General features: G+C 31.0%; 1 protein-coding gene across 1 annotated transcript in view; it reads left to right on the top strand.

Moving 5' to 3' along the window:
• Positions 1-397: 397 nt before the first annotated feature.
• LOC105618378 (cyclic nucleotide-gated cation channel alpha-3) overlaps positions 398-24,348 on the top strand; it is a 151,738-nt gene continuing 127,787 nt past the window's right edge. Inside the window, exon 1 of the mRNA XM_012199920.1 lies at positions 398-734. Coding sequence (XP_012055310.1) covers positions 398-734 — 337 coding nt within the window. The remainder of the gene's footprint in view (positions 735-24,348) is intronic.

The following is a 24,348-nucleotide window of genomic DNA, read 5'->3' as shown; positions in this document are numbered from 1 at the left end:
TATTGTAATATTTTAATAAAATAATATAATTTAATAAAATAGATACAGTAAAATCATTTGTATAATATGTATAACATGCAAAAAGTATGCGTTCAATGTTTGCAAAATTCCTTGCTATAGAAATAAAAAATAAATTTGGGAAGAATACAAAGAAAAACGATAAATGATCATAGATCTCGCTGGCAATACGATCTCAAATACACGATGTCTACGGAAACTGGAACTTCGGAAATCCTGTTCTCACTAGTAGACACAACTTACACAGCAATTTAATACCATCATAACTCAACGATTACAAGCGTGCAATTTTTAGGTGGATATCCCCGGGCGTGTACTCGGGCGGTTTTGGCTAGGACAAGAGGAAACGAAGACCGGAAGGCTGGATCACCTCCGTGGAATGTCTTCAGGCGCCAAGCGACTGGTGCAGTCGCTTAGGGGCCGGACCGGGGGCAGGGGCACCGGCGGCGGTCGTTCCGACGCCGGTGCCGGGGAAGATAGCGGCGTCGGGGGTGGCGGGGCCAGCACCAGCGCGACGAGACTGTGCCATTACGACAGCGGGCATGAACTCGACGAGATCTCGGTGATCGGGGCTACCGTCAGAGACAACGAGGGGCTGACGACGCCTACCACGCCGTGTCACTGCAGGAGTATTAAGTACGGTAGTGGACAGACGCTTTGCAGCATCGCCGGATTGCCGCCCGCCCCCGCCATACCCGCGCATAGAGCACAGTCCGGTGAGTTCGACTATCATCTTTTCAGCTTTTATTGTCGGCAGATTCGCATCTCATATCATCGTGTATCATTTTGTACAAACTATAGATGTGATCTGACGCCAATAAAATACATTGTAAGAAACTTTAACTACGAGAATAATCTTCTTTTTGAAAAAGTTGTATCATTTACAATAAAGACAAAAAATATTAAATAAATGCAAAACTACATGGATAAAATTTGTAATATTTTCTTAAAACTAATAAAATAGTATCACTAATAAGGTAATATTTGAAAATAAATTCTGAAAATGTTCAAAAATGTTCAAAAATGTTGCAAAATATTTTCATCGCCAATTTAAATTTTTAGACAAAAGTAACAAAACTTATTTAAATCTGGATATCTCAATTATTAAAATTAATATTGTCTTCTTAGGGAGAGTCCCTTCTTAAAGTAAACCGAATTGAAACTAATTATAAATTGAAAATTCAATCCTACCAATTGATATTTTACATTATGTAACTGTAGTGGAATTTCTATATTTTTTAAAATTTAAAATACATAATACATAATAGAATATTGTAATAGATTTTCAATGTTTTATTTGCGGGGTTTATTTGATTAACTTTTTCAAGATATTTCTGTATTTTTAATCATGACAGCTTCTGTTTCTTTTAGAACAATCCATAGATTTATGCATACCTATCTGTATACGATACTATTTGTCATTGTCACCATAAATAAATTGAAAAAAATGTTAGCAATAAATTGCACATGGTAACACATTGTCGAGAATGAAAAAGCGCACATTTACTTACTGATTACAAGTCTAAATCATGTTTCATTTATCTTCTTTCGAATTTTTCGAAAATGCATGTAAAATTTATGAACTCAACCTCGTATGTCGCGTAACTTTGGACTTTATTCCGAAAGTCATATTTCGTATGACTGTGGGGATAAAGTCCAAAGTTATGTGAATATAGACTATAATATAAGGTTACCCATTTTCGATTCAGTAAGTTGGATAGCCTTTCGTTGCAAGAGAGCATAGTCGTCGACTGCAGCAATGCAGTAACGTAGAATTATGTAACGACGCACATAGAATGGTTGCAAGCGGCAGAAAAATGCAGACAAGCTAACCGCGGAAACCATTGATTTTTATTATTGCGCGTATTCTCTCGCGCCTTCGGACAATCACGAAGTCGTTGTTGATTCGTTCGTTATGCACACCATCGTTCTCGACACTGCGGTTCAGTCTGCAACGAAGTATTTATTGATACAATACAAAACATATTTACTATGTTTTGTTAGCGCGAGACCATAAACTAGGCCGGAATATTTCACAAAACGTAACATGATGCTCGTTCGTATCTTCGCGTATAACTTATTGCGCTCCATAAACAGTCATAAATTCTCGTTCGCGTCTGTAAGAAGCAGGATTTTTACTTAAGAAACGCGTCTCTCTGTTTTTATACTTAGCCTCGCTAGCACTTTTTTAATCTCTTCGCATTGCGAAAAGCTGCGCTATTGGTCGATCTTTTCTCAAGCTTTTCCTCTCGAGCGAAATATACAATTCTGCTTCTCGGCGGTCTTTATCACGATCTCACGTCTATAATTCCAACCGACGGAATATCTATGCCAGGATCTCTTGCAGCACACGTGTAATTGCGAAGGTATTGTGTGTATATCCTGACATTCAGAGAAGGAAAATGCATGCCGCGTTTTTGCTAGCAACCTATCTGACAAAATTGCGTCTCTTGACTTGAACATTAAACTAGACTAAAATATTAACCTTCATTGTGCAGTCATATTTTTACTCCTTTTATCTGCAATTTATCTTTTCCTGTCGAGTTCAACTTTTTTTTACTGTTCTAGACTTTTCTATTCTGACTCTCTTTTAAACAAAATTCACGCTTACTTTTATAACATCTCTATTTTATATTTCCAAATAGATTTTTTAAGTCTAATTAAAATCTTTATTTAATAAAATTTAAAATTTGAGCAAAAATAAAAGTGAATTTGAGAATGAAATTTTGCTTGTGTCAAAAAAGATCTAGATTGTAGGTGTAAAGTTAAGTGTTATTTTCTACCTTATCGTCATGTATATAATTAAGTTTTTGAAGATACGAGATATTTAAATGAAATGCAAGAAAGTAATAAAACATTTTTCCGCCATTTCGTTTCAATCATATTAATCTCTTCTATTTGCTACTAGATAATACCTGATCTCGTAGAATGCGAATGTTAATAATTGTTTGTTGATGTCTGCTGAATAATTGATTGTGTATTTACTTTTTCTAATTTACATATAAATTTTATATGTTAAAATTAAGCATTTGCATATTATATATAAATACGAAAAAAGGAATATGTTGAAAATAAAAAGCAAACAAATATATACATATTATACGTATGTATTTACAAAGAAAATATATCAAATTATTACAAATGAAAATTTATGTATATTCTCGTAATCATAACGTAACATCAAAAATTAAGCATAAAGCCAGAGAAAAGAAAATGTATATAATTGTTTGCATGCGTGTCAGCGTAAAGAATAAAAAATCCTTTATTAATTACATTTTTAGAATATTAAAATCTTATAAGGTTCCTTAAGACTAATGGAAAAGCAGTGCGTTTCAGGATTTTACGTAAATCTTACGATATAGTTAGAAAGGTTTCGATCAGGCTTTGACACCATTAGAAGGAATAGCTGTTACTGTCTTTCGAGGAGCTTAATGCGCGCTTTGACTTATCGTCGGAAGAGGCACCTAAGAGGCTGTAGTTTGAAATTCGCGTTTAAACTGTAAGATTAAAGTACAAATTCGAAGATGCTTTAAAATATTAATGATGATCGCGGCTATTACCTGGTAGTCATGGTGATGGAAGAGAAAAAAGTGATTTTCGTAATATTTCTTACAGACCTCGACATAAAATTACCATTAAACGATCACGATGATGATGCAATCCAGGCGATTGTTGTGGATTTCGGCAATATCTTCGACCGTAAACGCGAGAAGCTTTATGTCTCCCTTTGAATTCCAATGATGGCACGACGGAGACCGATAATACTAATCCGCTAATCGACAATCGTTGGGCCCTGGCATCAGCAGCCGATAGTATCGCGGAAAATTTACGAGCAACGGATTTCGATAATGGTCGATCCGATTCATAGATCTCCATTCTCTTGATCTCCATTCTCTAATTACGAAAGATCGATATGCGAAAGATCGATAAAAACCGCTACTGGCGAAAACACTTTTTTTATCAGCCTTTGTTAAACGAAACATCGTGTGCAGATCCTGAGAGCGAAAGCGCAAAAAAAAATCGAAACGTAGCTTGAGTTGTTGGCTGACACCATCAGAGATGTGAGCTTTAAATTATCGTGAAGAACGTTCAAGTTAAAGTGCCTATCGAAGAGCCTAGATCTCCATATGTCGATACCGTAATATTTTAACCGAGATAACAGAGAATGGAAAACTCGATCCATTAGCTTTAACTTCACAGACATTTCTGTCACGTTTAAATCACGCATTCGTTTAAAAAGTGTATCGTCTAAAGATTTATATAACTTACAAAATTCTTTGTCAAACAATTCGATAAAAATTTGATTTGTACAATATTTGTGAAATATTTCACTGCTCCGAATAAATCTTGCAAAACTTTTAACACGGATACACTGTTAAATTTATAATGTAAAGTTATAATAATTTGAGTTATTTTTAATTATTTAATAAATCGTCATTGATCCTTTTTAATATGTTGTTATTTAACTGAAATAATGGAATAAACAATTTAACTTAAGAACTGTATTAAAATTTATTTAAATTTAGTTTATTATTTACAAAGTGCACATATATTAATATGTATGTTGTTTATTTTGGAATTAAGCAATTCAATCACAGAAATTGATTTAAATTTTGATACATATGGAAGTTGAAAATAAAAATATTATTTAACTCAAAAGAATTGGAAAAAGTAAATAAATTTAAGGCTAATGAAGAGCAACACGGTTAGTGATGTCATAGGTTTTTTATTTTGTGAAAAGAATAATGTTATTAGGTCATCTTTGTTCCAATTGATTGTACATTCGATTTTCTTTAGAGTCTTTTTCAGTAATGCAGATATAATTTTGCAAGTATTAGTTCAACAGTCCATTAAGAATAAGTCACTCATAGATTCCCAAACTGAAGTGATATCTAATTCAATAAATTATGTAATGAATATGAAAAGGATATTAAGGGATTGAGTTGCGATTGCTTCTTTGATATCTAAAGGGCGATTTACACGGAGCGATTTTACTCACTTCGTCACCAGCTAATGACGTCATTAATTCGTCAGCGAATTTTCTCGACGCTGCTTTTATTCTGCATGAAGCAAGTTTCTTAAATTCATTAGTGAATTCACTCGCAGATGAAAGCTTTTCCCACACAATTGTTTTTTTTTATTCGTTAGTGTCTAAAATTTTAAAGTCGCAGCATCGAGTGATCACTGGTGGTCAAACGAATAGCTGGGCAGCAGCATCAAAAGAAGCTCTAAAACGTTTGCTGAAAGCGAGTAAAGTCGCTCGGTGTAAATTGTTCTTAACAGTATATTACTTTACAAAGAAATATTTTCTTAAAAGAAACTGTTTTCCGGAAACGCTAAAATTGATAGACAGTATATAATCTTCTGAATGTAACCTTCCCGATTTCCTCTTCTATAGAAACTTTAGAAATGTAAGATGATAAGAGATAGGAAGTTACTAATGCCAGGTTGATTAACTTGAAAGTTGCCGGAGCAACTTACTACAACAATAGAGTACATTCTCCATTGTGTGACGCAGGCTTTTTTCTGATCCGTGTCCGCTAACTTTTCTCGTTGTGTTAGAACATCGTTCAAACTGCGCGTGTCGCGCGATATAGGTTTGTATCCGAAAATCTTCAACAAGAAAACGGAGCAACTTTGCCGATGGAAGTTCACGTGAACGGACGTCAATGCCTGCTGGAGAAGTGGATGCACGGGAAGTCTTCTTTCCGTCTACTCGAACAAGGAATGAGGAACTCGATCGGATGCAGTGCACGTTACGCGCACACGCGCGCTTGCACGAAAATCGCAGTCAGCAACAATTCCTCAGAGTTATGTGTTTGCGACGTGTCTACCGGTAAATACGCGAGCAAGTTTAGACCAGTTTCAATGTAGTTTCGCAGATACAGGAGCGGTATTGCGTCGACGATGTTAAGCTGGCCCACCTACGGATATCACTATTCACTTCGCGGTTGGTCGCTTCACCGCCAGGACGGCTGTCGTTTCGATTAGTATACGCTACTCAGAACAACGAATTCGAATAAGTTATCTCACACTTCGAGTGTGAGATAACTTTCGCTTTTAAAATTCATAATTAGTTTTCAAAAATTCAATAACGACTATTTAAATTATAAATTATAAAATTATAAATTCCTATTCTAATTTTTCATCAGAAAAAATCTAATGTAATCTAATAAAAAGAATTTACTTTTTGTTATTGCTTAGAATTTAATTATTAATCTTCTTTTTGCAATACCTTCATCTGCAATCTGGATCTTTTTTCCACATCTATTTTTTTTATTATTCTAAATTTTTAAAAAATTCAAGATTACTTTTCAACATCTCTTTACATTACGAAATATAGGTTTTTTAATTTAAATGTTAAAATTATATATTTCATAAAAATTGAAATTTGAATAAAGATGAGTGTGTTTAAAAGAGGAGGGATAGATAAAATTATCAGATTTTACCTAAACAATAAAACCCCTTTTATGCATGTTTTCTTATATTGTTTGATGTGCTAAATCATTTGCAAACGTTATTTCAAACTGAGTTGGTGAAAACGTGTTGAAAATTGCATTAAAAGTAGCATAATTTCATCGAAATCTGATCTTTCATTGCTTAAGTTAAAATTAACTATTTTAATGCCTGGACAATAAATAAATTATATTAATTTTGATCAACGTAATGGAATCCTTTTTATGCATATTTCTAATTTTCTTTGAAATGCTGAATCATTTGTAAACGTTAATTTTCAAGCTAAACTGATGGGAAATAATGGAAAATCAAAGATCAGATTTCGATGAAATTGTGATACTTTTAATACGGAACATATTCCCGTCAGATCGATTTAAAATAAACGTTTGCAAATAATCCGACATATCAAAAAATACAAGAAAATGCACAGGAAAAGTTCCATCGTTTAAGCCAAAATCTAGTCATTTTATTCAAGCTTTTTTGAGAGTAAAATTTTGCCAAAAATTTTATGTCAAAAAAAATTTTGCAGATGAAGGATTAATTATGTCACTTTTCGATTTTATATATATAGTAGATTAAAAATAATTAAATGATACAATTAGTGAATTACAATAATGCATCTTATTGCAATTAATTTTCTCGCAATGCAGAGAATTCTATAAAATAAATGAATGCAAATATTACGTTTGCGTTTATGAAACATAATAAAAGAGACATACGTATACATAGAACATTTAGTCGTTATCAGCTACTTTTATTATACATATCGCTGTACGGTTGTATTTGGTGAAGTGGCGAGTTTAAGCAGGCCCTCTACGGACACGCTATCGGAAAAAAGTGCAGTTTACGTATGCAGTCTAAATGTATATGCATAATACAATGCGTCTCACGAGAGTTACCGTAACGATCTTGATAAAGGGAGAAGAGCACTTTTCCCTGCAATTTGCCTCTAGATGGCAGAGTAGCTATTTACTTTACTACTATCTGCTATCATCAAGAATTGCAAAAACCTATGTGACATTTTATTATGTGTTCGTATCACTTTATAGTATTTATAATTAATTTTATTATATCATACTACAGCTATTTTTAATGTTATTTAATATAATATCCATTTGAGTAAATCAACAAAAAATGCATATATTTAGCGAATGCATATATCTTAATATATTTTTATAAATATGCACTAAATTCTTGTATTTAATATTTTTAAAAATTCAGACTGTTTTAACTTGTAAAAAATATAAGTATACTTTTTTGAAAATATCTATTAAATTAATTAGATATTTTTCTTGAAATTTATAATTTGGAGTCTTCATAAATAAGTGCAATGTCCACTAACTTGCAACGATGTCTAAACCGAAATATGAAGAAAATGCGTAATAAAGCTTCCGATAATACTCATGTCATTTTAGGCGGTTATAATAGCAAAATAGTCATGGGGATCATAGAAGAACCAGAGAACTAGATGCAAATTGATGGATTAAGATGTGTTCGAGCAACGCGAATAAAAGTGACGAAGAAAGTTGTGATAACTTTTGTCCGATGCTACTTTCTACAATACAGTCAACATCCCTATTTTTATTTAGTGGTGAAAAGTTTGGAACGTGTGGTCAAGATAAAAGTTACTCGAGAGAAGAGAAGAGAAAGAGAATAGTGGAGGAGTAAAATCGAAACGTTGGACTTTGCGCTAAATAGGAAGTCTCAGAGGTAGAAAGAGAATCAGGAAAAGTCCGGTTAATTGCAATCTCGTTCCGTTTGCACGAGTGATATCTATATCTTTTCAATAAAGAAATTAATCTCTGACACTGCTGGCGCTTCCGCCGATGGTTACAAAAAGGATCGTTCGGGGTAGCTTTAAAACGCTCAAAGGTTTGTTACTTCTGGATTTGGTCACAATCGAAGCTATATCGCGATTTTCACGATATTATTTCAATGATATTACATAGAAAGCCATTTCTCGACACATGAAAAATCGAATCGAGAAAATAAAGAATAACAGTCTCAATCTCTAACAAAAATAAAATGTATTTCTGCTTCCTATTTTGTAACAATTTTTAATATTATTTTTAGTATTATTTTTTAAAATATATTGTATCATCCAAAATAATTTTTAAAAATTTCGAAAATATTAACAATCCTTTAAATTATGAAAATATGCACAATGTATATTTATAACTCCTAAATGCAATTGCTAAATGATTAATATTATAATATTTCATTGAACAAATTACTCATCTTTCTAACAATAAGTAATTATGATGCTAATGATACTAATGATACTTAAGCATTTATTTTTATTATATATATTACCGGTACAAAATCTCTCTCTGGAATCTTCCAAATGTTTTAGGGACGATTTAATGTTGGTAATCCTCCTAATTGAAGGTCGCGCTCAAACTTTGAGTCACAAACTCCTAAACAAGTATTTAATGGCCGGGGAACTTTTGAAATGATTAAACACGTCCAAAAACTAAAGCGATTAACTTGTAATATTACGAAAAAATTCGCGATACGTTTAATTGAAAATGTTAATCTTATAATCTAAGTTTACGCGCGCGCATGCCTTGATTTCAGAAAAAAAAGGAGAAATATTACGCTGTTGCGAAAAATACTAAAAGAGTAACGAGAATATACTTAAAAGAGCAATAATCTATTATCGATCTAACTTCAACTTTTCTCAACGTAAATAACAATCTTGATTACCTTCCTTCTATCCTTTGACGATTCCCCTTTCTCTCCTTTTCTCTCTCTCCCTTTCTAGTACACACTCCTTCACTCCAAAATAGCTTTCTCACTAGGCGCTATTGATATCGCATCAGCGTTATACAGATAGAGAGGGATCAATACTTCGGTACTCCCAATACCTCGAGAGGTTGAATGCAACCGTGAAGATTCCTTTGTAATAATCGCGCGGGACCTTTGACGGAGGCTCTCCGTTATCATCAAGCTCTACTTCCTTCGCTTCCATTGCCACGAGCAGATTGATTTCCTGCGGTGCGACAGCGTCTACGATTGAAGCAATTACAGCACGGGACGTTCTAAGTGAACTTCGGACTTATTTCGAGCTTTCGAAACTCGGCCATTGCTCCTAAAGCCTCGTTATTAGTTTACTTGTTAGATAGTAATTCTCACTGTTGCACCGGTATAACAAAATTAAATAAACTATTCATGTTTAACATTGAAACTCGTATCAATCGATTTTATCTGTACAAATTTAAAAACGCAAATACATACATGCGCAATGTACTTACTCTTGCTCGGAAATATTTTTAAACTCGCTTGCATAAAAGAAATATCAAATATAGTTTCTCAATTATAACAGTTAACAATATTCCAATGATTTAAATTTTGATTAAATTCTCTCTTCAGGCATGAAATCAGCTTATATCATATATTCAGCGAAAATCGCGTATATATTCCTACTGTTTGTGTTCCTGTCGTCGTCGATGACATCCAACAATACTCGACTGCATGTCAACAAGAGACAGCGGACAACGAATCGACGTTAATTAGACGAGCACATACACAATGTTCGGAAACAAGATGACGATTCCATATATGCATGTGAGAACTCTAGATTTATGTTGGTGCGATACAACATTTGATGGCACAAACAGATACGATATGAACTTCTACTCTGATTGGCCTTCGGCCAAAATCCCTTTACAGTTCATATATATCAGAGCTTTGTGCGCATAATGTGGTATTCATAAATCGTATTAAAGCTTACTGTTATATTGACATTACGTGAGAATCGACAGATACGAGTAAAGGAAATTCCGATAACGTGAACGATGATTAAGAAAACAAAAATAATTCAATTTTTCTTTAAATTTGTTATAGAAAGTCATGAAATTAATTTCGACTTTGAATATCATAAATCCGTCAAAGTTTTATTTTTCTTTATTTTATGTATCGCGTGTTGCATATATCAGTCAATATATTGGTATATTAGATTATTTTATAAATGTAATATCTTTCTTAATACATACAAGGCATTATATTTATAAAATTAATCGATTGATCACATTTATGAAATTGATCGATTGATTATATTTTATAAATGTAATGCCTTCTCTAGTAGGCATTACATTTATAAAATAGCCAACATACTGACCAATATGTTGATGCAACACGTGGTACATGCTATGTTGTACAACAGAAATGCTAAATATTACGAAGTTTATGTTCAATATTTTAACTTATTTCAAATATATTTCAAAAATATTTCTTATATATTAGGCACACAAATTAAATATGCACAAATACATTGTACATTGATCTGATTGATACGATATATTTTAATTTTCCAATATGATTGTCGATTCAAGAAGCATGTAAAACTTTTGATTAAAATATAACGCTAACACGTTACGAATTATTTCGTATTTTGCATATAGAAATAATCTCGTGACAAATTGAACAAAAAATTAAATTTATGTATTTTAAATAATTTTTATCATTTTTTCATACGCGAACAATCAGAACTTTCTATTTTTGTGGAGAAAAACCTAAATTTAATTTTCTGCAGAATTAAAATTATTGTTATCTATTACATGTGATAATATACAATCTCAAAATTCATGCAGTTATTTAATATCTTGCTATGAGACAAAGAGTTAACTAAAAATTCACGTGTTATTTTATGAACTTTTTGTTAATATTAAAACTTGAGTGACATTCAGGAATTGAATATAATAAAATATTCGAACAGCGCTTTTGTAGGGAAGTCTTTTGTGCGTTTTCGATAACGAATACCGACATCAAATTTCTGCACGTTCGCAATGAAGCGCACTGCGTCGGTCCGGACTGGATCGATGTGGTCGACTAAGTGTATTCTGAATATTCCGTTGCATTGAAATTTTCATCAAGCTCGTGAGAGAAAACGCAGCTCACGGCAATGAAATCGGAAAGGACGGAGTGAACAATAATATAACTGTGCCAGTAACTTTGAAGTCTTCATATAATTCTGCAACGGTCCCGTGACTTCTGTTGCGGAATTATCGACGGAGTGCACGTTGAATTTCCTAACTTCCATCCAACGATCCTATTCGTTTTTCAATATGACTATGTTTCTATAATTTTGAATATATTTCAATAACTAAGTTTGAATGGAAACTTCACGCAAACTTTGACGATAAAATATTTAATAAAATTATAAACTTAAAATAAATATTCGATTTCATTACCATGTTGGAATCAAAATTGCATCAACTTAAGATCAAATTAAGTGTAGATAATTCAATGCATTAATAGTATTTGATTCAAAAATATTTCAATTCATTGATTTTTTAATTGCAATTCATTGATTTTTTTTGTTTTCTTTCAAAATAAAATATAATTAATTACATAACTCGAGAAATATATTCATTGATTTTTTGTTTTCTTTCAAAATAAATTATAATTAATTACGTAACTCGAAAAATATATTCCTTGAATATAGAAAAATTTAAGCTTCTTAAAAGCGTATTGAATACTATTAATGAAATTGATTGTACATAAGAGTTTGGCATTAAAAATATTCTGCAGCTTGTTATTTTCTGCAAAATTCTTTACTCGCAAACTGTACCTAACATAATATTAATTATTCTAAAATAGCAAAATATGCATAGAATTATTCTAATCTTAAATCCTCTAATCTTAATTCTCATACTTAATTTGATATTTATGCTATGAAGCAATATTAGAAATTTAAATTTAAGTTTAAAAATATCGTATAAAAGAACTATGGCGATAATTAAATATTAATTATAGGGATTCAAGTTCTTAAACAAACATGTAAACACGATATGGTAAATATCCTTCAGCTACCCTTCGTATTCTACATCCTTCGATGAAGTCTATTCCCATGCAGCTATTCTATAAGCAGCAGTATCATTAATATGGTGCGAATAGTTGAAGAAATTTACATACAAAAGAGCCAAGATGTTGGAGCTGTCGTAGAAGGAAGAAAAGAATGAAGATGGCTTGAATAATTTGACTGTAATAGTACGCATAATTTCGAAGATCGTTTTCATGTTTGAAATCAAGATCTTAAGAGGTTTTCTTTTCATGAAAAATAGAAAAATTTGTCTAGACAAAGACTTGTCGAGACAAAGACTCAGTGTACTCTGATTTTCATATTTGAGAAATGAGATTATCGTAGATTTAATTCTTTTGCAATTTCATTCAAAAATTATTGCGCTACTCGCCGCACCGGCAATTAGAAATTTTAATGCGCGCAGATAATAATAATTTTCGCGTGTCGCGGAAAATGCTGAGGTACGCAGGTTCTCCTAATGCTATGGCGATTCTGCGCGGATTATAAAATGACCAACGAACTCCGTGGTTTGCGGACTTAAAATATCCCGGACGTATTTAAGCCGCTCCGCATATGGTACTCGCGTAATGGCATAGCATGGAAGGAGAATAAAAAAAGAGCGAACATCGAATAATTTTTACGGTCTAGTTATAATCCTGGAGAAAATGCGTATACGAAGATGTTATAACGACGATGAGACGGCGTTTGAGCTTTGTGAGCTTATGTCTGATATTCTTTCAAGCGAAATCGCGAATTCGAGTTCGCGATTTTATCCTAAAATAAGCGTGTCCTATTAAAGTGACTAACTTTTAATCTTTACAAATAGCGCAGTGATTTCTATTAATATTTTAAACTACAATTTCTCATAACGCTATCAGTATTTATTTTACATAAAATAAAGAATATTTTATTCAAGATAAGTTATTGATATTCAATATAAGATATTTTAAATAAAATAAAGGAGGAGTAATAATAAGATAAATCTTAAAATAACGAACGGAGAAATTTCGATCGCTTGATAAGAGCAGACTGAATCACTGAGAGTTTGCACTTCCAAATTTAGGATGCTTGATGATCGTAGTAATCGAATATCGCGTTTAATTTTATTATCTCACGCTTCGTTAGTTCAGTGCACGTTCAATGGATCGATAAGGACGTCACTATTTTAAGCGCTGCTTATTCATTTTATGAGGTGTCGTTTTTCGGCTATAAAATTATTAATAGAAGAACCGTATCGCATGATGTTTTATTAGACAATTAAACTAAATTAATCCGGCAGTGATTGCAATCATTGTTGCAATCACTGCCGGATTAATTTGATTGTGATCGCAATGATTGAAATAATACCGTTCAAGTTATATCTATTGAAATATAAATCACTTAACGGAAATATTCTGGTATATCATAATGCGCGAGTCTCTGAACTTCATTCCCGTCAAGCATCATTTTACTGATCAAACCACATCGCTAATGCGAATCCGCTACCAATATCCTGTAATTGTTTTTCGAACCAGGAAGTTGAGTGTCGCGTTCCATCGCGTTTACCCTTCCTGTATTACGCTCGATATGACGGCAGCCGGTAGTTGTTTACCGGAGATATTTTCGAGTAATGCACGGGGATGGATGGCGAGCTGTCCATACCCAGAAGATCGATGTTACTTCTAAAGCGAAGAATTTCATTTGTACAGTATATACACGGGGAGTACATATTGTCAGTCATGACTGAAAGTAAGCTCTTATTCGTATGGCTCTGTTCATCCATGAAATAGTATGTAATTTTTCATGTCTGACATAATCTTGCTATTTAAATAGACAATTATCATAAAACCTGTCAAATCTTACTATATTTCTCTTCGCATTTCAATTAATTTTTGCGATATATACAAAAAGTGTATTTTAAAGTATAACTATATTAAACGTACGTCCAGTTATAAAAATCCAGTTATAAAAATAAATTCTGTTAGATTTAATTCCTATAATTTTGCAATTCTTATAGATAATATTATGCTTTCATTCAGCTTATTGAATTTTTAAATGAAATTTTTGAGCTCTAAAAAACAAAGTGATATTTATCAACCTGCATTCTGATTTAGTTCTGATCAAAAATGACGTTTCGTAAAATGTTGTCTTTCGAAAAGGTTTTCCCATCCGTTCGATCCATCATCGATTGATTTCCCTTACTCTATCTATGAATGATCTCATGTTCATGTTTCGACAGTGCAAAACAGAACTTCGTGAGAAATGTCGTAATGTACGTTCGCAACGTCACTTCATTAGCATCAAATCGAATTGATACGCAGGTGTCTACTTGGCGAAGCTCCTAGCAATTTTCCTAAGTTTCCTAAGTACAGCCTACAAAGTGTTGCCTAAAATCTCGTAAATTTAGTCTACGTGTCTCCTATGATAAAGAGACAGCCTGTAAGATGCACTTTTTTGCTTAAGATATAACAAGTATTAGGCATATATGTATAATATTATACATTATGTATAATGTTATACATTATGTAAAATATTCATTGTAATATTTGAATTAGTTTTATATTTAAATTAAAAGACATTATACTTTATTTCCATAAAATTCCATGAAAATTTTACTTGAATTAATTGGAAAATAAAGAATGTAATTTTTTAATATAACAATTCTTTTTTGGATCTCTCTCTCTCTCTCTCTCTCTCTCTCTCTCTATTTCTTTCTCTTTTCTCTTTTCTCTCTTGATTCTTCTTTTAATTCTTCTTTTTCAGTTTTTTTTCTCGATCTTTCTCTCTTGATTCTATTTATTTAGATTATTCCTTTTTTATTCTTCTTTATTTTTTCCAAAGTCTCACATTATTTTTACATATTCTATGTATTTATTATATTTTATTGTAAATGCAACTACTATCCAAGTAGTATTTATCATTGAGAATTTCAAGTTGAAAATTTCTATTATATTGAAAGCATAAACGAGACAGAACGATCGAGAGTCAGCAGAACGAAGTGAAGTGCTTATATGCCGTGTAAGTAGCTTCGCGATAGACGTAGCCTCAGAGATTGACTCACAAAAGCCGAAGAAAATTAGGTGTCAATCACTTCAGTTCACAAAAGAGGAATTTTGTCACGCGTCAATCGTTCAAGGACATCTATTTATGTGGTGGAAGAAAATTATGTACATCGACGATCGAATATACTTTTCACGTGTAGTATTATCGAATACATATTATATCTTATTCTACTCTCAATAAAAACATTTTTATAAGTAAAATTTGATATTACATTTCAATTTATTTAACCAGATTATTTAACTAGATGATTTAAATAATGTATTTTAATAAATTTATATTCTTAATTATAACAGTAATTAAATACTTGACTAGAAATAAAAAACTTATAATTGTTTGATAAATAAATAACTGTATATAGATTCGAAACTGAGAACTATATATTTATAATAATAATAATAAGGATTTTAGAAATAGGAGAATTATAAATATATTTTTATACCAATAACATAAATAACATTATAATATTTATATTGTAATATGCTTTTAATAATAAATTAATATTTTAATATGCTTTTACATCAATAATGTTATTCAAACTAATTTTAACTATTTTATATACATATATATATATATATATATATATATCTGTTTTAAGATTAAATCAAATACTCTTCTTCGAATTTTAAAAAAATGTAAAAAGTTGCGATAAATAGATTTTGATTTATATTTTAACTAAATAAAAAATCCGAAAGCTTATTTCTATTTCTATTGCAAAATAGTCATTCAATTCATATTTGAATATTTGTTATGTTATGATAGTTACGTGCATTGTTGAAACTCACGACACGTACTATTTCACACCTTTTAAATCTTCGGATATTCAATTCTTAAAATTTATGAACGGATTTATATCGTCATTTATATGGTCATACAAATTACACCCGCTTGGTCGCTAAAATAAAAGTTATAGTAAATTAAATCAGATGGATCTCACCTTGGACTGACTTTTCTCTAAGTCTTCTAAGATATTATACAAGTTTTGAACTCCACTTTTGCGCATCCTTTACGAGTGTTCAAGTAGCAATGTACTCTCTTGCTTTCGTATACAACACCAGCAAAAATATTTTTTTCTATAAACAAAAATTTTAGTGTAACAACCAAAATTTAGTTGAAATATATTGAACAAAAATTTTTGGTTAAAATGTACCGAACAAAATTGTAATTTTATACGAATTAAATTATTTAATTGGTGTAATGTAAACAAATATTTTGTTATTTACAAAGCAAAGAAATCATTTTGCAAATTAAATTTTTGTTATATAAATAAAATATTTGATTGCTGCTAAAAAATGCCTTAACTGAACAGTTTTGCTAAAGAACATTAAGTTTTTTTCCTAGTGTAGAGTATAAAAGCTCTCAGTCTTAATATTTTCTTAATATTTTCTGCGATTCATGTGAGATATCAAGTGAGACAAAGATGTAATAGTATCAGTCATATTATTCATATTTTTATTATTTATTTGCTACAGTGCGCAAAGGTAACGTTATTAACCGATGAAGAAAGTATATGAGAATACTCGACTTGCTGCGAAGCAAATTTATGAAGATGGTTACGAGTACAATTTGTGCATCTAACTTGATTAATGAATGTGGTTTAATCCTTTCGCGCGCCGACATTATTCTCGTCGGGACTCGTTTGTTCGCTCTCGGAAATGTACTCGCGGACAATCCGTAGCTTCACATCGGCCTTTTGTATTTAAAACAAACCAGGGCTCATCTCAGATAGACGGTTGATAAAAAGCAGTTCACGTGCGATTAAGCGCCGCCCGGTAAGTGCTCACGCTTGCCGACCACAGCCGAGATCGCATTCTGCATTTGTATGATTAACGTGCAAGCGTGCGGATGCTTCACTTATACCGCACTAACAAATGCCCATAATTCTCTACAACGTCACCGTCCTTCGTGATTAATGCGGACTATTAATTGCCGTGCCTTGAAAGTCGGACGGATTTATATTTCGCAAGGGACGTTCCTGCCTCTTTCTGTACGTGAGAGATGCGATTTTCAAATATGAGTCTTGAGTTTATGTACGCGATTGTATGGAGCCCGAAGTCGTGTTTTATCAGAAATTGGTAAATCAACTGTTAGGCAAACTATATAAATTTAGTGTAGAACTTTTCGAGAAAATGTATACAGAATTGTTCCATTTTATCAATTCATACATGTTTAAACATCTGCATAGCTGGCCCTTCTCTTATTTAACTAAATCTTAATGAATAAATATATAATGAACTATTTATGTGCTCGATTATATACCCTTAAAAATCGAAATTGATTGGAAACAGTAGCGCATAAATCGAAGATATATTTTGCAAAGTTAGATAGCGTAATTTTGCAATTTTAAACGACTTAAGGGAATAATATGAGACTGTTCCAAGAGGGAAGTCCCATAAGGGATGCAGTGCAAAAATTGAAATTAAGTGAATATGAAAGTGCATAAATAGCGCATGAATCTTGTGTATTTGATTTTTCAAATCGATTGTTATTAACATATAGGAGGCTGACTGACAGCCTACTCAGCTCCCCATAAAAATTTTTTTTTTTAGCTAAATGAAATGAGCGCAAAAATTTTTTTGTAGATTTTTTTTGTAGAGAGCGCATAAATAGCGTATTATTATATAATTTATTTATTAAGATTTAGTTAGTGGGGGGGGAGGAGGACTAGTTAGATAGACGTCATGTTTAATGATAAGCATTGAATAGAATTATAATATAATTAATATTGTATAAATATTGTATAAACGTTATACGAAACAACGTTTGTAAGATTGATTTAAAACAACTCGTCATGAATATACTTTGCAATCTGTATGTATGCAAAATAATTTATAGAGATACTACGTATTCATTAATATGTAATCAATTTGATCAAAATAACAGTAAAGTTATACTTTTGAAATGTTTTCAACATCGAGTATAGGTACATATTGATATATCTGTTCGGTTGTTACAAAATTTATAATAAAATATTACGCGAATGAAAGTTTTCTACTTCTATGAATCAGTAATCAGTGCAACGACAGTGAATATCAACGAACAAGTTATTTTTGCTCGTAAAATATCAGATTTTTATTCATAAAATCGAACAAAGTTACAATGAAATCGCACGAATGAATTGGAAACTAGTCATGTAAATATAAGAAGTTTTACACAGTAACTTTTGAAAAATCTCACTTTGCCTTATAATTTTCATATATCATATTTCAGACTTTCTTATAACGTATTATGAAAAAATATAATGAAAAATTTTACGTTAATATAAATATCAATGAACAAGAATCGTTATCAAAATAGCCACTGATCTAATTGAAATATTCATATATCTCTTAATATAATTAAACGTGAAAACTTTTTATTACGAACTTAAAAAAATATTCAAATAAATCATGATTCATATACGTGATATTATATCCATATAACGATAAAAATTATAGCAGTAATTTATCCATACAATTTTGTTATTAATGAAAATAATATGTATTATCATTATGAGCAAAAACAGCTGTTCGTATCTAATTATTTTCATCTTTAGCTTTCTCTCTGGATTATACTCATAAATTCGTAGCGATTTAATCTAATGAATAGATTATTGCCGAACTATCGCTTAGCAATTAATTACTAGTTGCATGCGAAATTCACTAATCATTAAATTAATAAAAATAGTTTCAGACTCACGGATACGATGCTGCGATACAAACAGCAGAGTTGGAAATTACATTAAACTGCGAACACTGAACTGTAAAATATAAATATACTAAAGTTATTAGAGTGTCCAAAATAATTAATATTTTTAAAAATTATTACGCATATTGATCATTTTGTCTCTTTGAGCAAATATTTAATAAAATAGTTATATAATTTTTTAATACTAATTCTTTTTAAACAATCTTTTACAATATTTTGCAAAATTGTATAAATAAAGGATTTTTTTAACTTTTCTAACTAAATGAAAATAAAAGATTAATATTCTGTGAAATTAATGAATAATACACATCAATAATAAATTATACTCACTCCTACGTTGCTCTGCTGTCGCCCGATGCCTCCCAGTCTTCGTGTTCTAACAAGTTCCATTATACACGCATAACACACTCATGAAAATAGGCGATTAATTACACTTACGAAAATGCAGTTAATTATAATACATGAATTAATTAATAGAATATGATAATTGCGTGACACTTTACACGGCACTCCCGAGATTAACACAAATTAAGATAACAAAATCAACGCGAATAGGACTAATATAATAAACTCTCGTTTATGCGTATTTAATATATAACTAATTAATTATAAATGGACATATGTGATGGCTGTCTGTTGCATGAATTCAATATGATGACTTGCGATTTGTCTATGTTCCCAATCTGAAACGATATGAAAATTATATATAAATTATGTAAAGTATTTAAACTTAATATTTTTAATATTTAAAATACATTTAATCCAAACGTTAAAAAAAATCATTTCTAGAAAATATAGCAATTGAAAACATAGTAGAACAATAATTTCTAATTTTTTTATTCTTCTTGTCGTTTCAATTTGATTTCAAACAAGCACATTGCACGATATCTCTTTCAGTAAATAGTCGTTGCCGTAATACACTTATAAATTATTAAATTAATTAGTCGTCCGAAGCTAATTATTCACGAAGAATAGTTGCGTGCCTGAAGATAATACATGGAGTAACTGATATCGCTATCTGTGTTTGAAGATCGGTCTATGAATGATAGCGTCACATCCCCATACCACGCGCTGTGTCACGTCGTCCTTGTGCAACGCACCGGTATACAACACAACAAAATCAAAGCCGCCTACTTGTTATCGTTACAAATTACATTGACGTTTTAAAAAACATATTTCATTTTAGATTAATTTCGACATACTATTATCGACATACATTATATCTAATATAGGTATTTTAATCTGCTTTATTTTTTTATCGTCTAACATATACATATTCCAGATAGCACAGAGAATTAAAAAAAACTCAGTCATATGATCATAAATCCTGAATTTATTTTCTAAAAATTTTCTGAAAAGAATTTTTTGCATCTAAAAATAAGTTCAAAGATGATAACATATGTTTGAATTTTTTTAAATTCTGTTTTATCTATGTTTAAATAAAAAATATAAAAATTCTTATTATTATTTGAAATTCGATATAGATACTCATGCATTGATGAAAGATTAATTACAATCGCATATGTTCTAATTAATGGAATATGACTATTGCGTGAGATTTTGCGTGGCTCTTTGGATATTAATCATATGTAATGCGTAATCTCGCTAATAAAAATATTATTATATTGAAATTAAAGAATAAACGCAAGTAATAAAAGATGTAATATAACATTTCAGTTTAAGTTTAATTACTGGTTTAATCCAAAAGAAAAATTTTGTAAAATATATTAGAATTTATGTATTACTTGAAAAAATTATTGCCCATGAATATCGTAACTTATCTATAATAATTTATTTTTAATAAAAAAGATAATGCGATTTATAATTTCCTTTTCGAAACGTCTCGTTACATTGCGAGAATTATCGAATTATCACGTGATGTGACAATTGTTACTGATAATCGTAAGAATGATCTTTTCTCGTTTACTTATCACGTTTCAGAGAATAATACGAAACGATTCGTACTACTACCTGTTCATTCAAGTGTCATTGAGAAAATAACAGAACGACGATTCTGCATATGTATCTATATACACTATACACATACTATATGTACGCTATAACACAAACATCAAAATCGCGCGCGTAAACGAATAGTTACCGTTACGAAATATGTAATGTTAGTATGAATATTCTACAAAACATTATCGTTTAATAGAATATTCATGTGAATATTCGATTTCTCTCCTATATTAAATTTGTTTCCATGTATAGTTTAAACATTGTGTGTTATGTATAATGTTTATTTGAAGAATAATATTTTGTATATGAATTGGTTATTTGGTTAACCGCAAAGCCTGTTGCTGCACTTTGCGCGTTACACGTCAACTGCAAACACGTGGATTAACAATTGCTGGGCTATTTAGAGATAGTCTAAAACGGAGACAGACTAAGAGGGATCGAGGTTGCGATAGTTTGACGGAGGGTAGATTGCGGCGTGTGGCACAAACAGGAATTAACCTCAACAATTATGCGGCCCTTTGTGGCTAGCAAGGTCAATATCAGTTCCCTACTCCATGTCTCTGCTTCATAAGCTTGCATTACCATTTGGTTAAGCCAGTAAAGTACATGGACCGCGGAGTGTATTAAGATGATCGATTCTATGCTCCAATAGTAACATAATCCTCGTTTGCTCGCATAAATTAGCATATATTTCTAAATGCTGGCGGTCGGTTTCAGCAATCTCATTTAATAAAGGAAATAGGCAACGATCTATGTGACTATGTGATAACTAATTTGTTACATATGTAGAGAGAGAGAGAGAAAGAGAGATAGAAAGTTAGAGAGAGAGAGAGAGAGAGAGAGAGAGAGAGAGAGAGAAAGAAAGAAGGTGCGATTTTTAATCATAAATACCATAATTGAATACGGTTAACAATATTAGTTTAATCAACTTTACATATATATAATTATTTTTGTATTAAATTCACTATTCGAATACTTCATTATGATGTGTAAAGAATTTAAAAAAATTAAATTGCTTTATTATAATAGCCAACTGATATCACAAAAGTATAACGAATCCATATTAATTTCCCTTTGTTAAAGTAAAATTCATTATGTGTGAGCCAACTTACTCAACTGACACGTTCATGCATATGCGAACTAACGCGAAACCTGACACAACGGTGCGTCAAGATGCTTATTGTGTCGCGTGTATATTCTTCCGACCCTTGGGTACCACAATGTTTGTCTCCATCAGGCAAGCCAAGGATCGTTTATATAGCTGGGTACATGGGTATGTTAGATAACGTCGCGGAAATAAATGTCAGTAGTGAATCTGTTGTGGTGTGAACATTTCTGGCAAACTAAATTCGCGACTGCGTTTGTCTATGCTCATTTATCTTTTATCATACAATATTAAAAGAGATAAAGTAAACTCGTTGAGAATTGCATACATATATATAATTTTCCCGATTTTATAATTTTTTTATTCTTTAACAATTCAGAGCTGTCTTCTTCTCAATATAAAAATTGAATTGTGCTTATTATATCTTTTCCCATTTCTTTCTTTTAATATTTAATATTAAATAAAAATAACATGTAAAAATATTAAGATATTTAATATTAATTAATTTCGAATATAAAAGTTAATTGATTAATGTTGAAATATCACTGTTTTCTCATTCAATTTTTATTTAACTAACAAAATTTGTAAGACTTCATATTCTATTGTTGCATTAAACATGTTTTAAAGTTAGATCATCTGAGAGTTTATGTTTCATAAGATTTCGCAATAGCCCTCATCAGGGTTTTACGAGCCATCGTACGAAACATGTTTCCGCAAATCTACCATCTATAACATCGTTGCCCACGCATCTGCCCATTCATCTGATATCCAATAACGGGATATAAGATGATTCTAAAGGATCAGTACTTACAGCGTATTTCTCGTTTTCTCTTTACAGCGTATTTCTCGTTTGAACAACTAAATTAGTAGTGTGAAGTGGCCTGCACATATGCTAATACAATATTAAAAATATTTATACTAAGTATATAAAATATTTATTTGTAAGTATATAAAATATTTATTGTATAAATATTTTCTAAAATGTTACCCACGTTTTATAAGATGCAAATTTAAGCTTTTGCAACTTTAACCTTTTCAATCTTCTAAGCTTCTTAGCTTGTACATTAATTGCTAATTCTATAATATAAATATTTTGCATTGACTTAAACTCTCAATATATTATCCACGGCTTAAAATGGCTTAAATAAGAAATTGACCGTCAGCTTGGCAGCTAGTGGCTAGCAACGTAATTGTTAAACGGTTCACGCTGCGTAAGATTAATTGCCGCAATCTATGGCAGCAACGATTAATCGTTACAATTTACCTAAAATTTTCGGGAATGGAGGCGATTCATGCGAACGGCAGCTCAGAATATTGAATATTGAATTGCTATCGTCGTAATTCATACGCATGATTCAATCTTTCCTACTTAATGATCTATTACCAAGAAGCTAACTGCTAGCATTATTATTCACCATAAATCTGAATTTGCAAATTAACACGAATTGTTTATACGTGTTGTTTTAACATTTTTACGTTAATTCTTGAAAAAAATTAATTTCATTTTTTTAGATTAAGCTAAATCGGATTTAATTCCCTTGCATTAAACAAACAAATTTAATTTAAATTATATATGAATTCAGATTTTTCAAATTTTATCTTTTCGTTCCTATTATAAATTATATATTAGCAAATCATAATTTTTTCATTTGCAAAAGTCTTGACTTCTAACATTATTTTCGATGATATTAAAGGATTATAATTATCATACGAACGTTACAGTCCATCTAATAAAATGATTAAAGTATGATTAAATTTGTACAGTATTATTGATTAACAGATACAGCGTATATCCAATAATTAGGTATCTCATTGAATTTAATGTGAGAAATTACATATATTACTCCGTTTAATTGCAGCACTTGTAGGATTTGGTAATAAGCGCGTTCAATAAAATAAACAATATTTCTAGCTCAAAACTGGAATAACATAACGAATCTTCGTGATGTTTTTATCATAAGTATCACATTAGGCTAATGTCTCTCAGTAATGATAACGAGTACGAATTACTTTTATCGATTCGTTTAGTACAATGTCTTCCGATGGAATAACTTTTCCTCAGTAATTTGCATCCAGAAGTCTAACATTTTGGTATTGCTCAAGCTGTGCAAATATGATGCTTGCATAAGATTTGCATTTCATTTCAAAGCTATTATTGCTTATAAGCTTTCTTTTTTCAATTAGACAAACATAACAAAAGATATTATAATATTACAGTATAATCATTTTCTTCTGTGAGAAATAATATCAAAAATTCTTACACATAATAGTGATAAAA

The sequence above is a fragment of the Atta cephalotes genome (genome assembly GCF_000143395.1).
Source record: "Atta cephalotes unplaced genomic scaffold scaffold00016, whole genome shotgun sequence".
Taxonomy (NCBI): Eukaryota; Metazoa; Arthropoda; class Insecta; order Hymenoptera; family Formicidae; genus Atta; species Atta cephalotes.
This window is presented reverse-complemented; position numbering and strand designations above follow the sequence as displayed.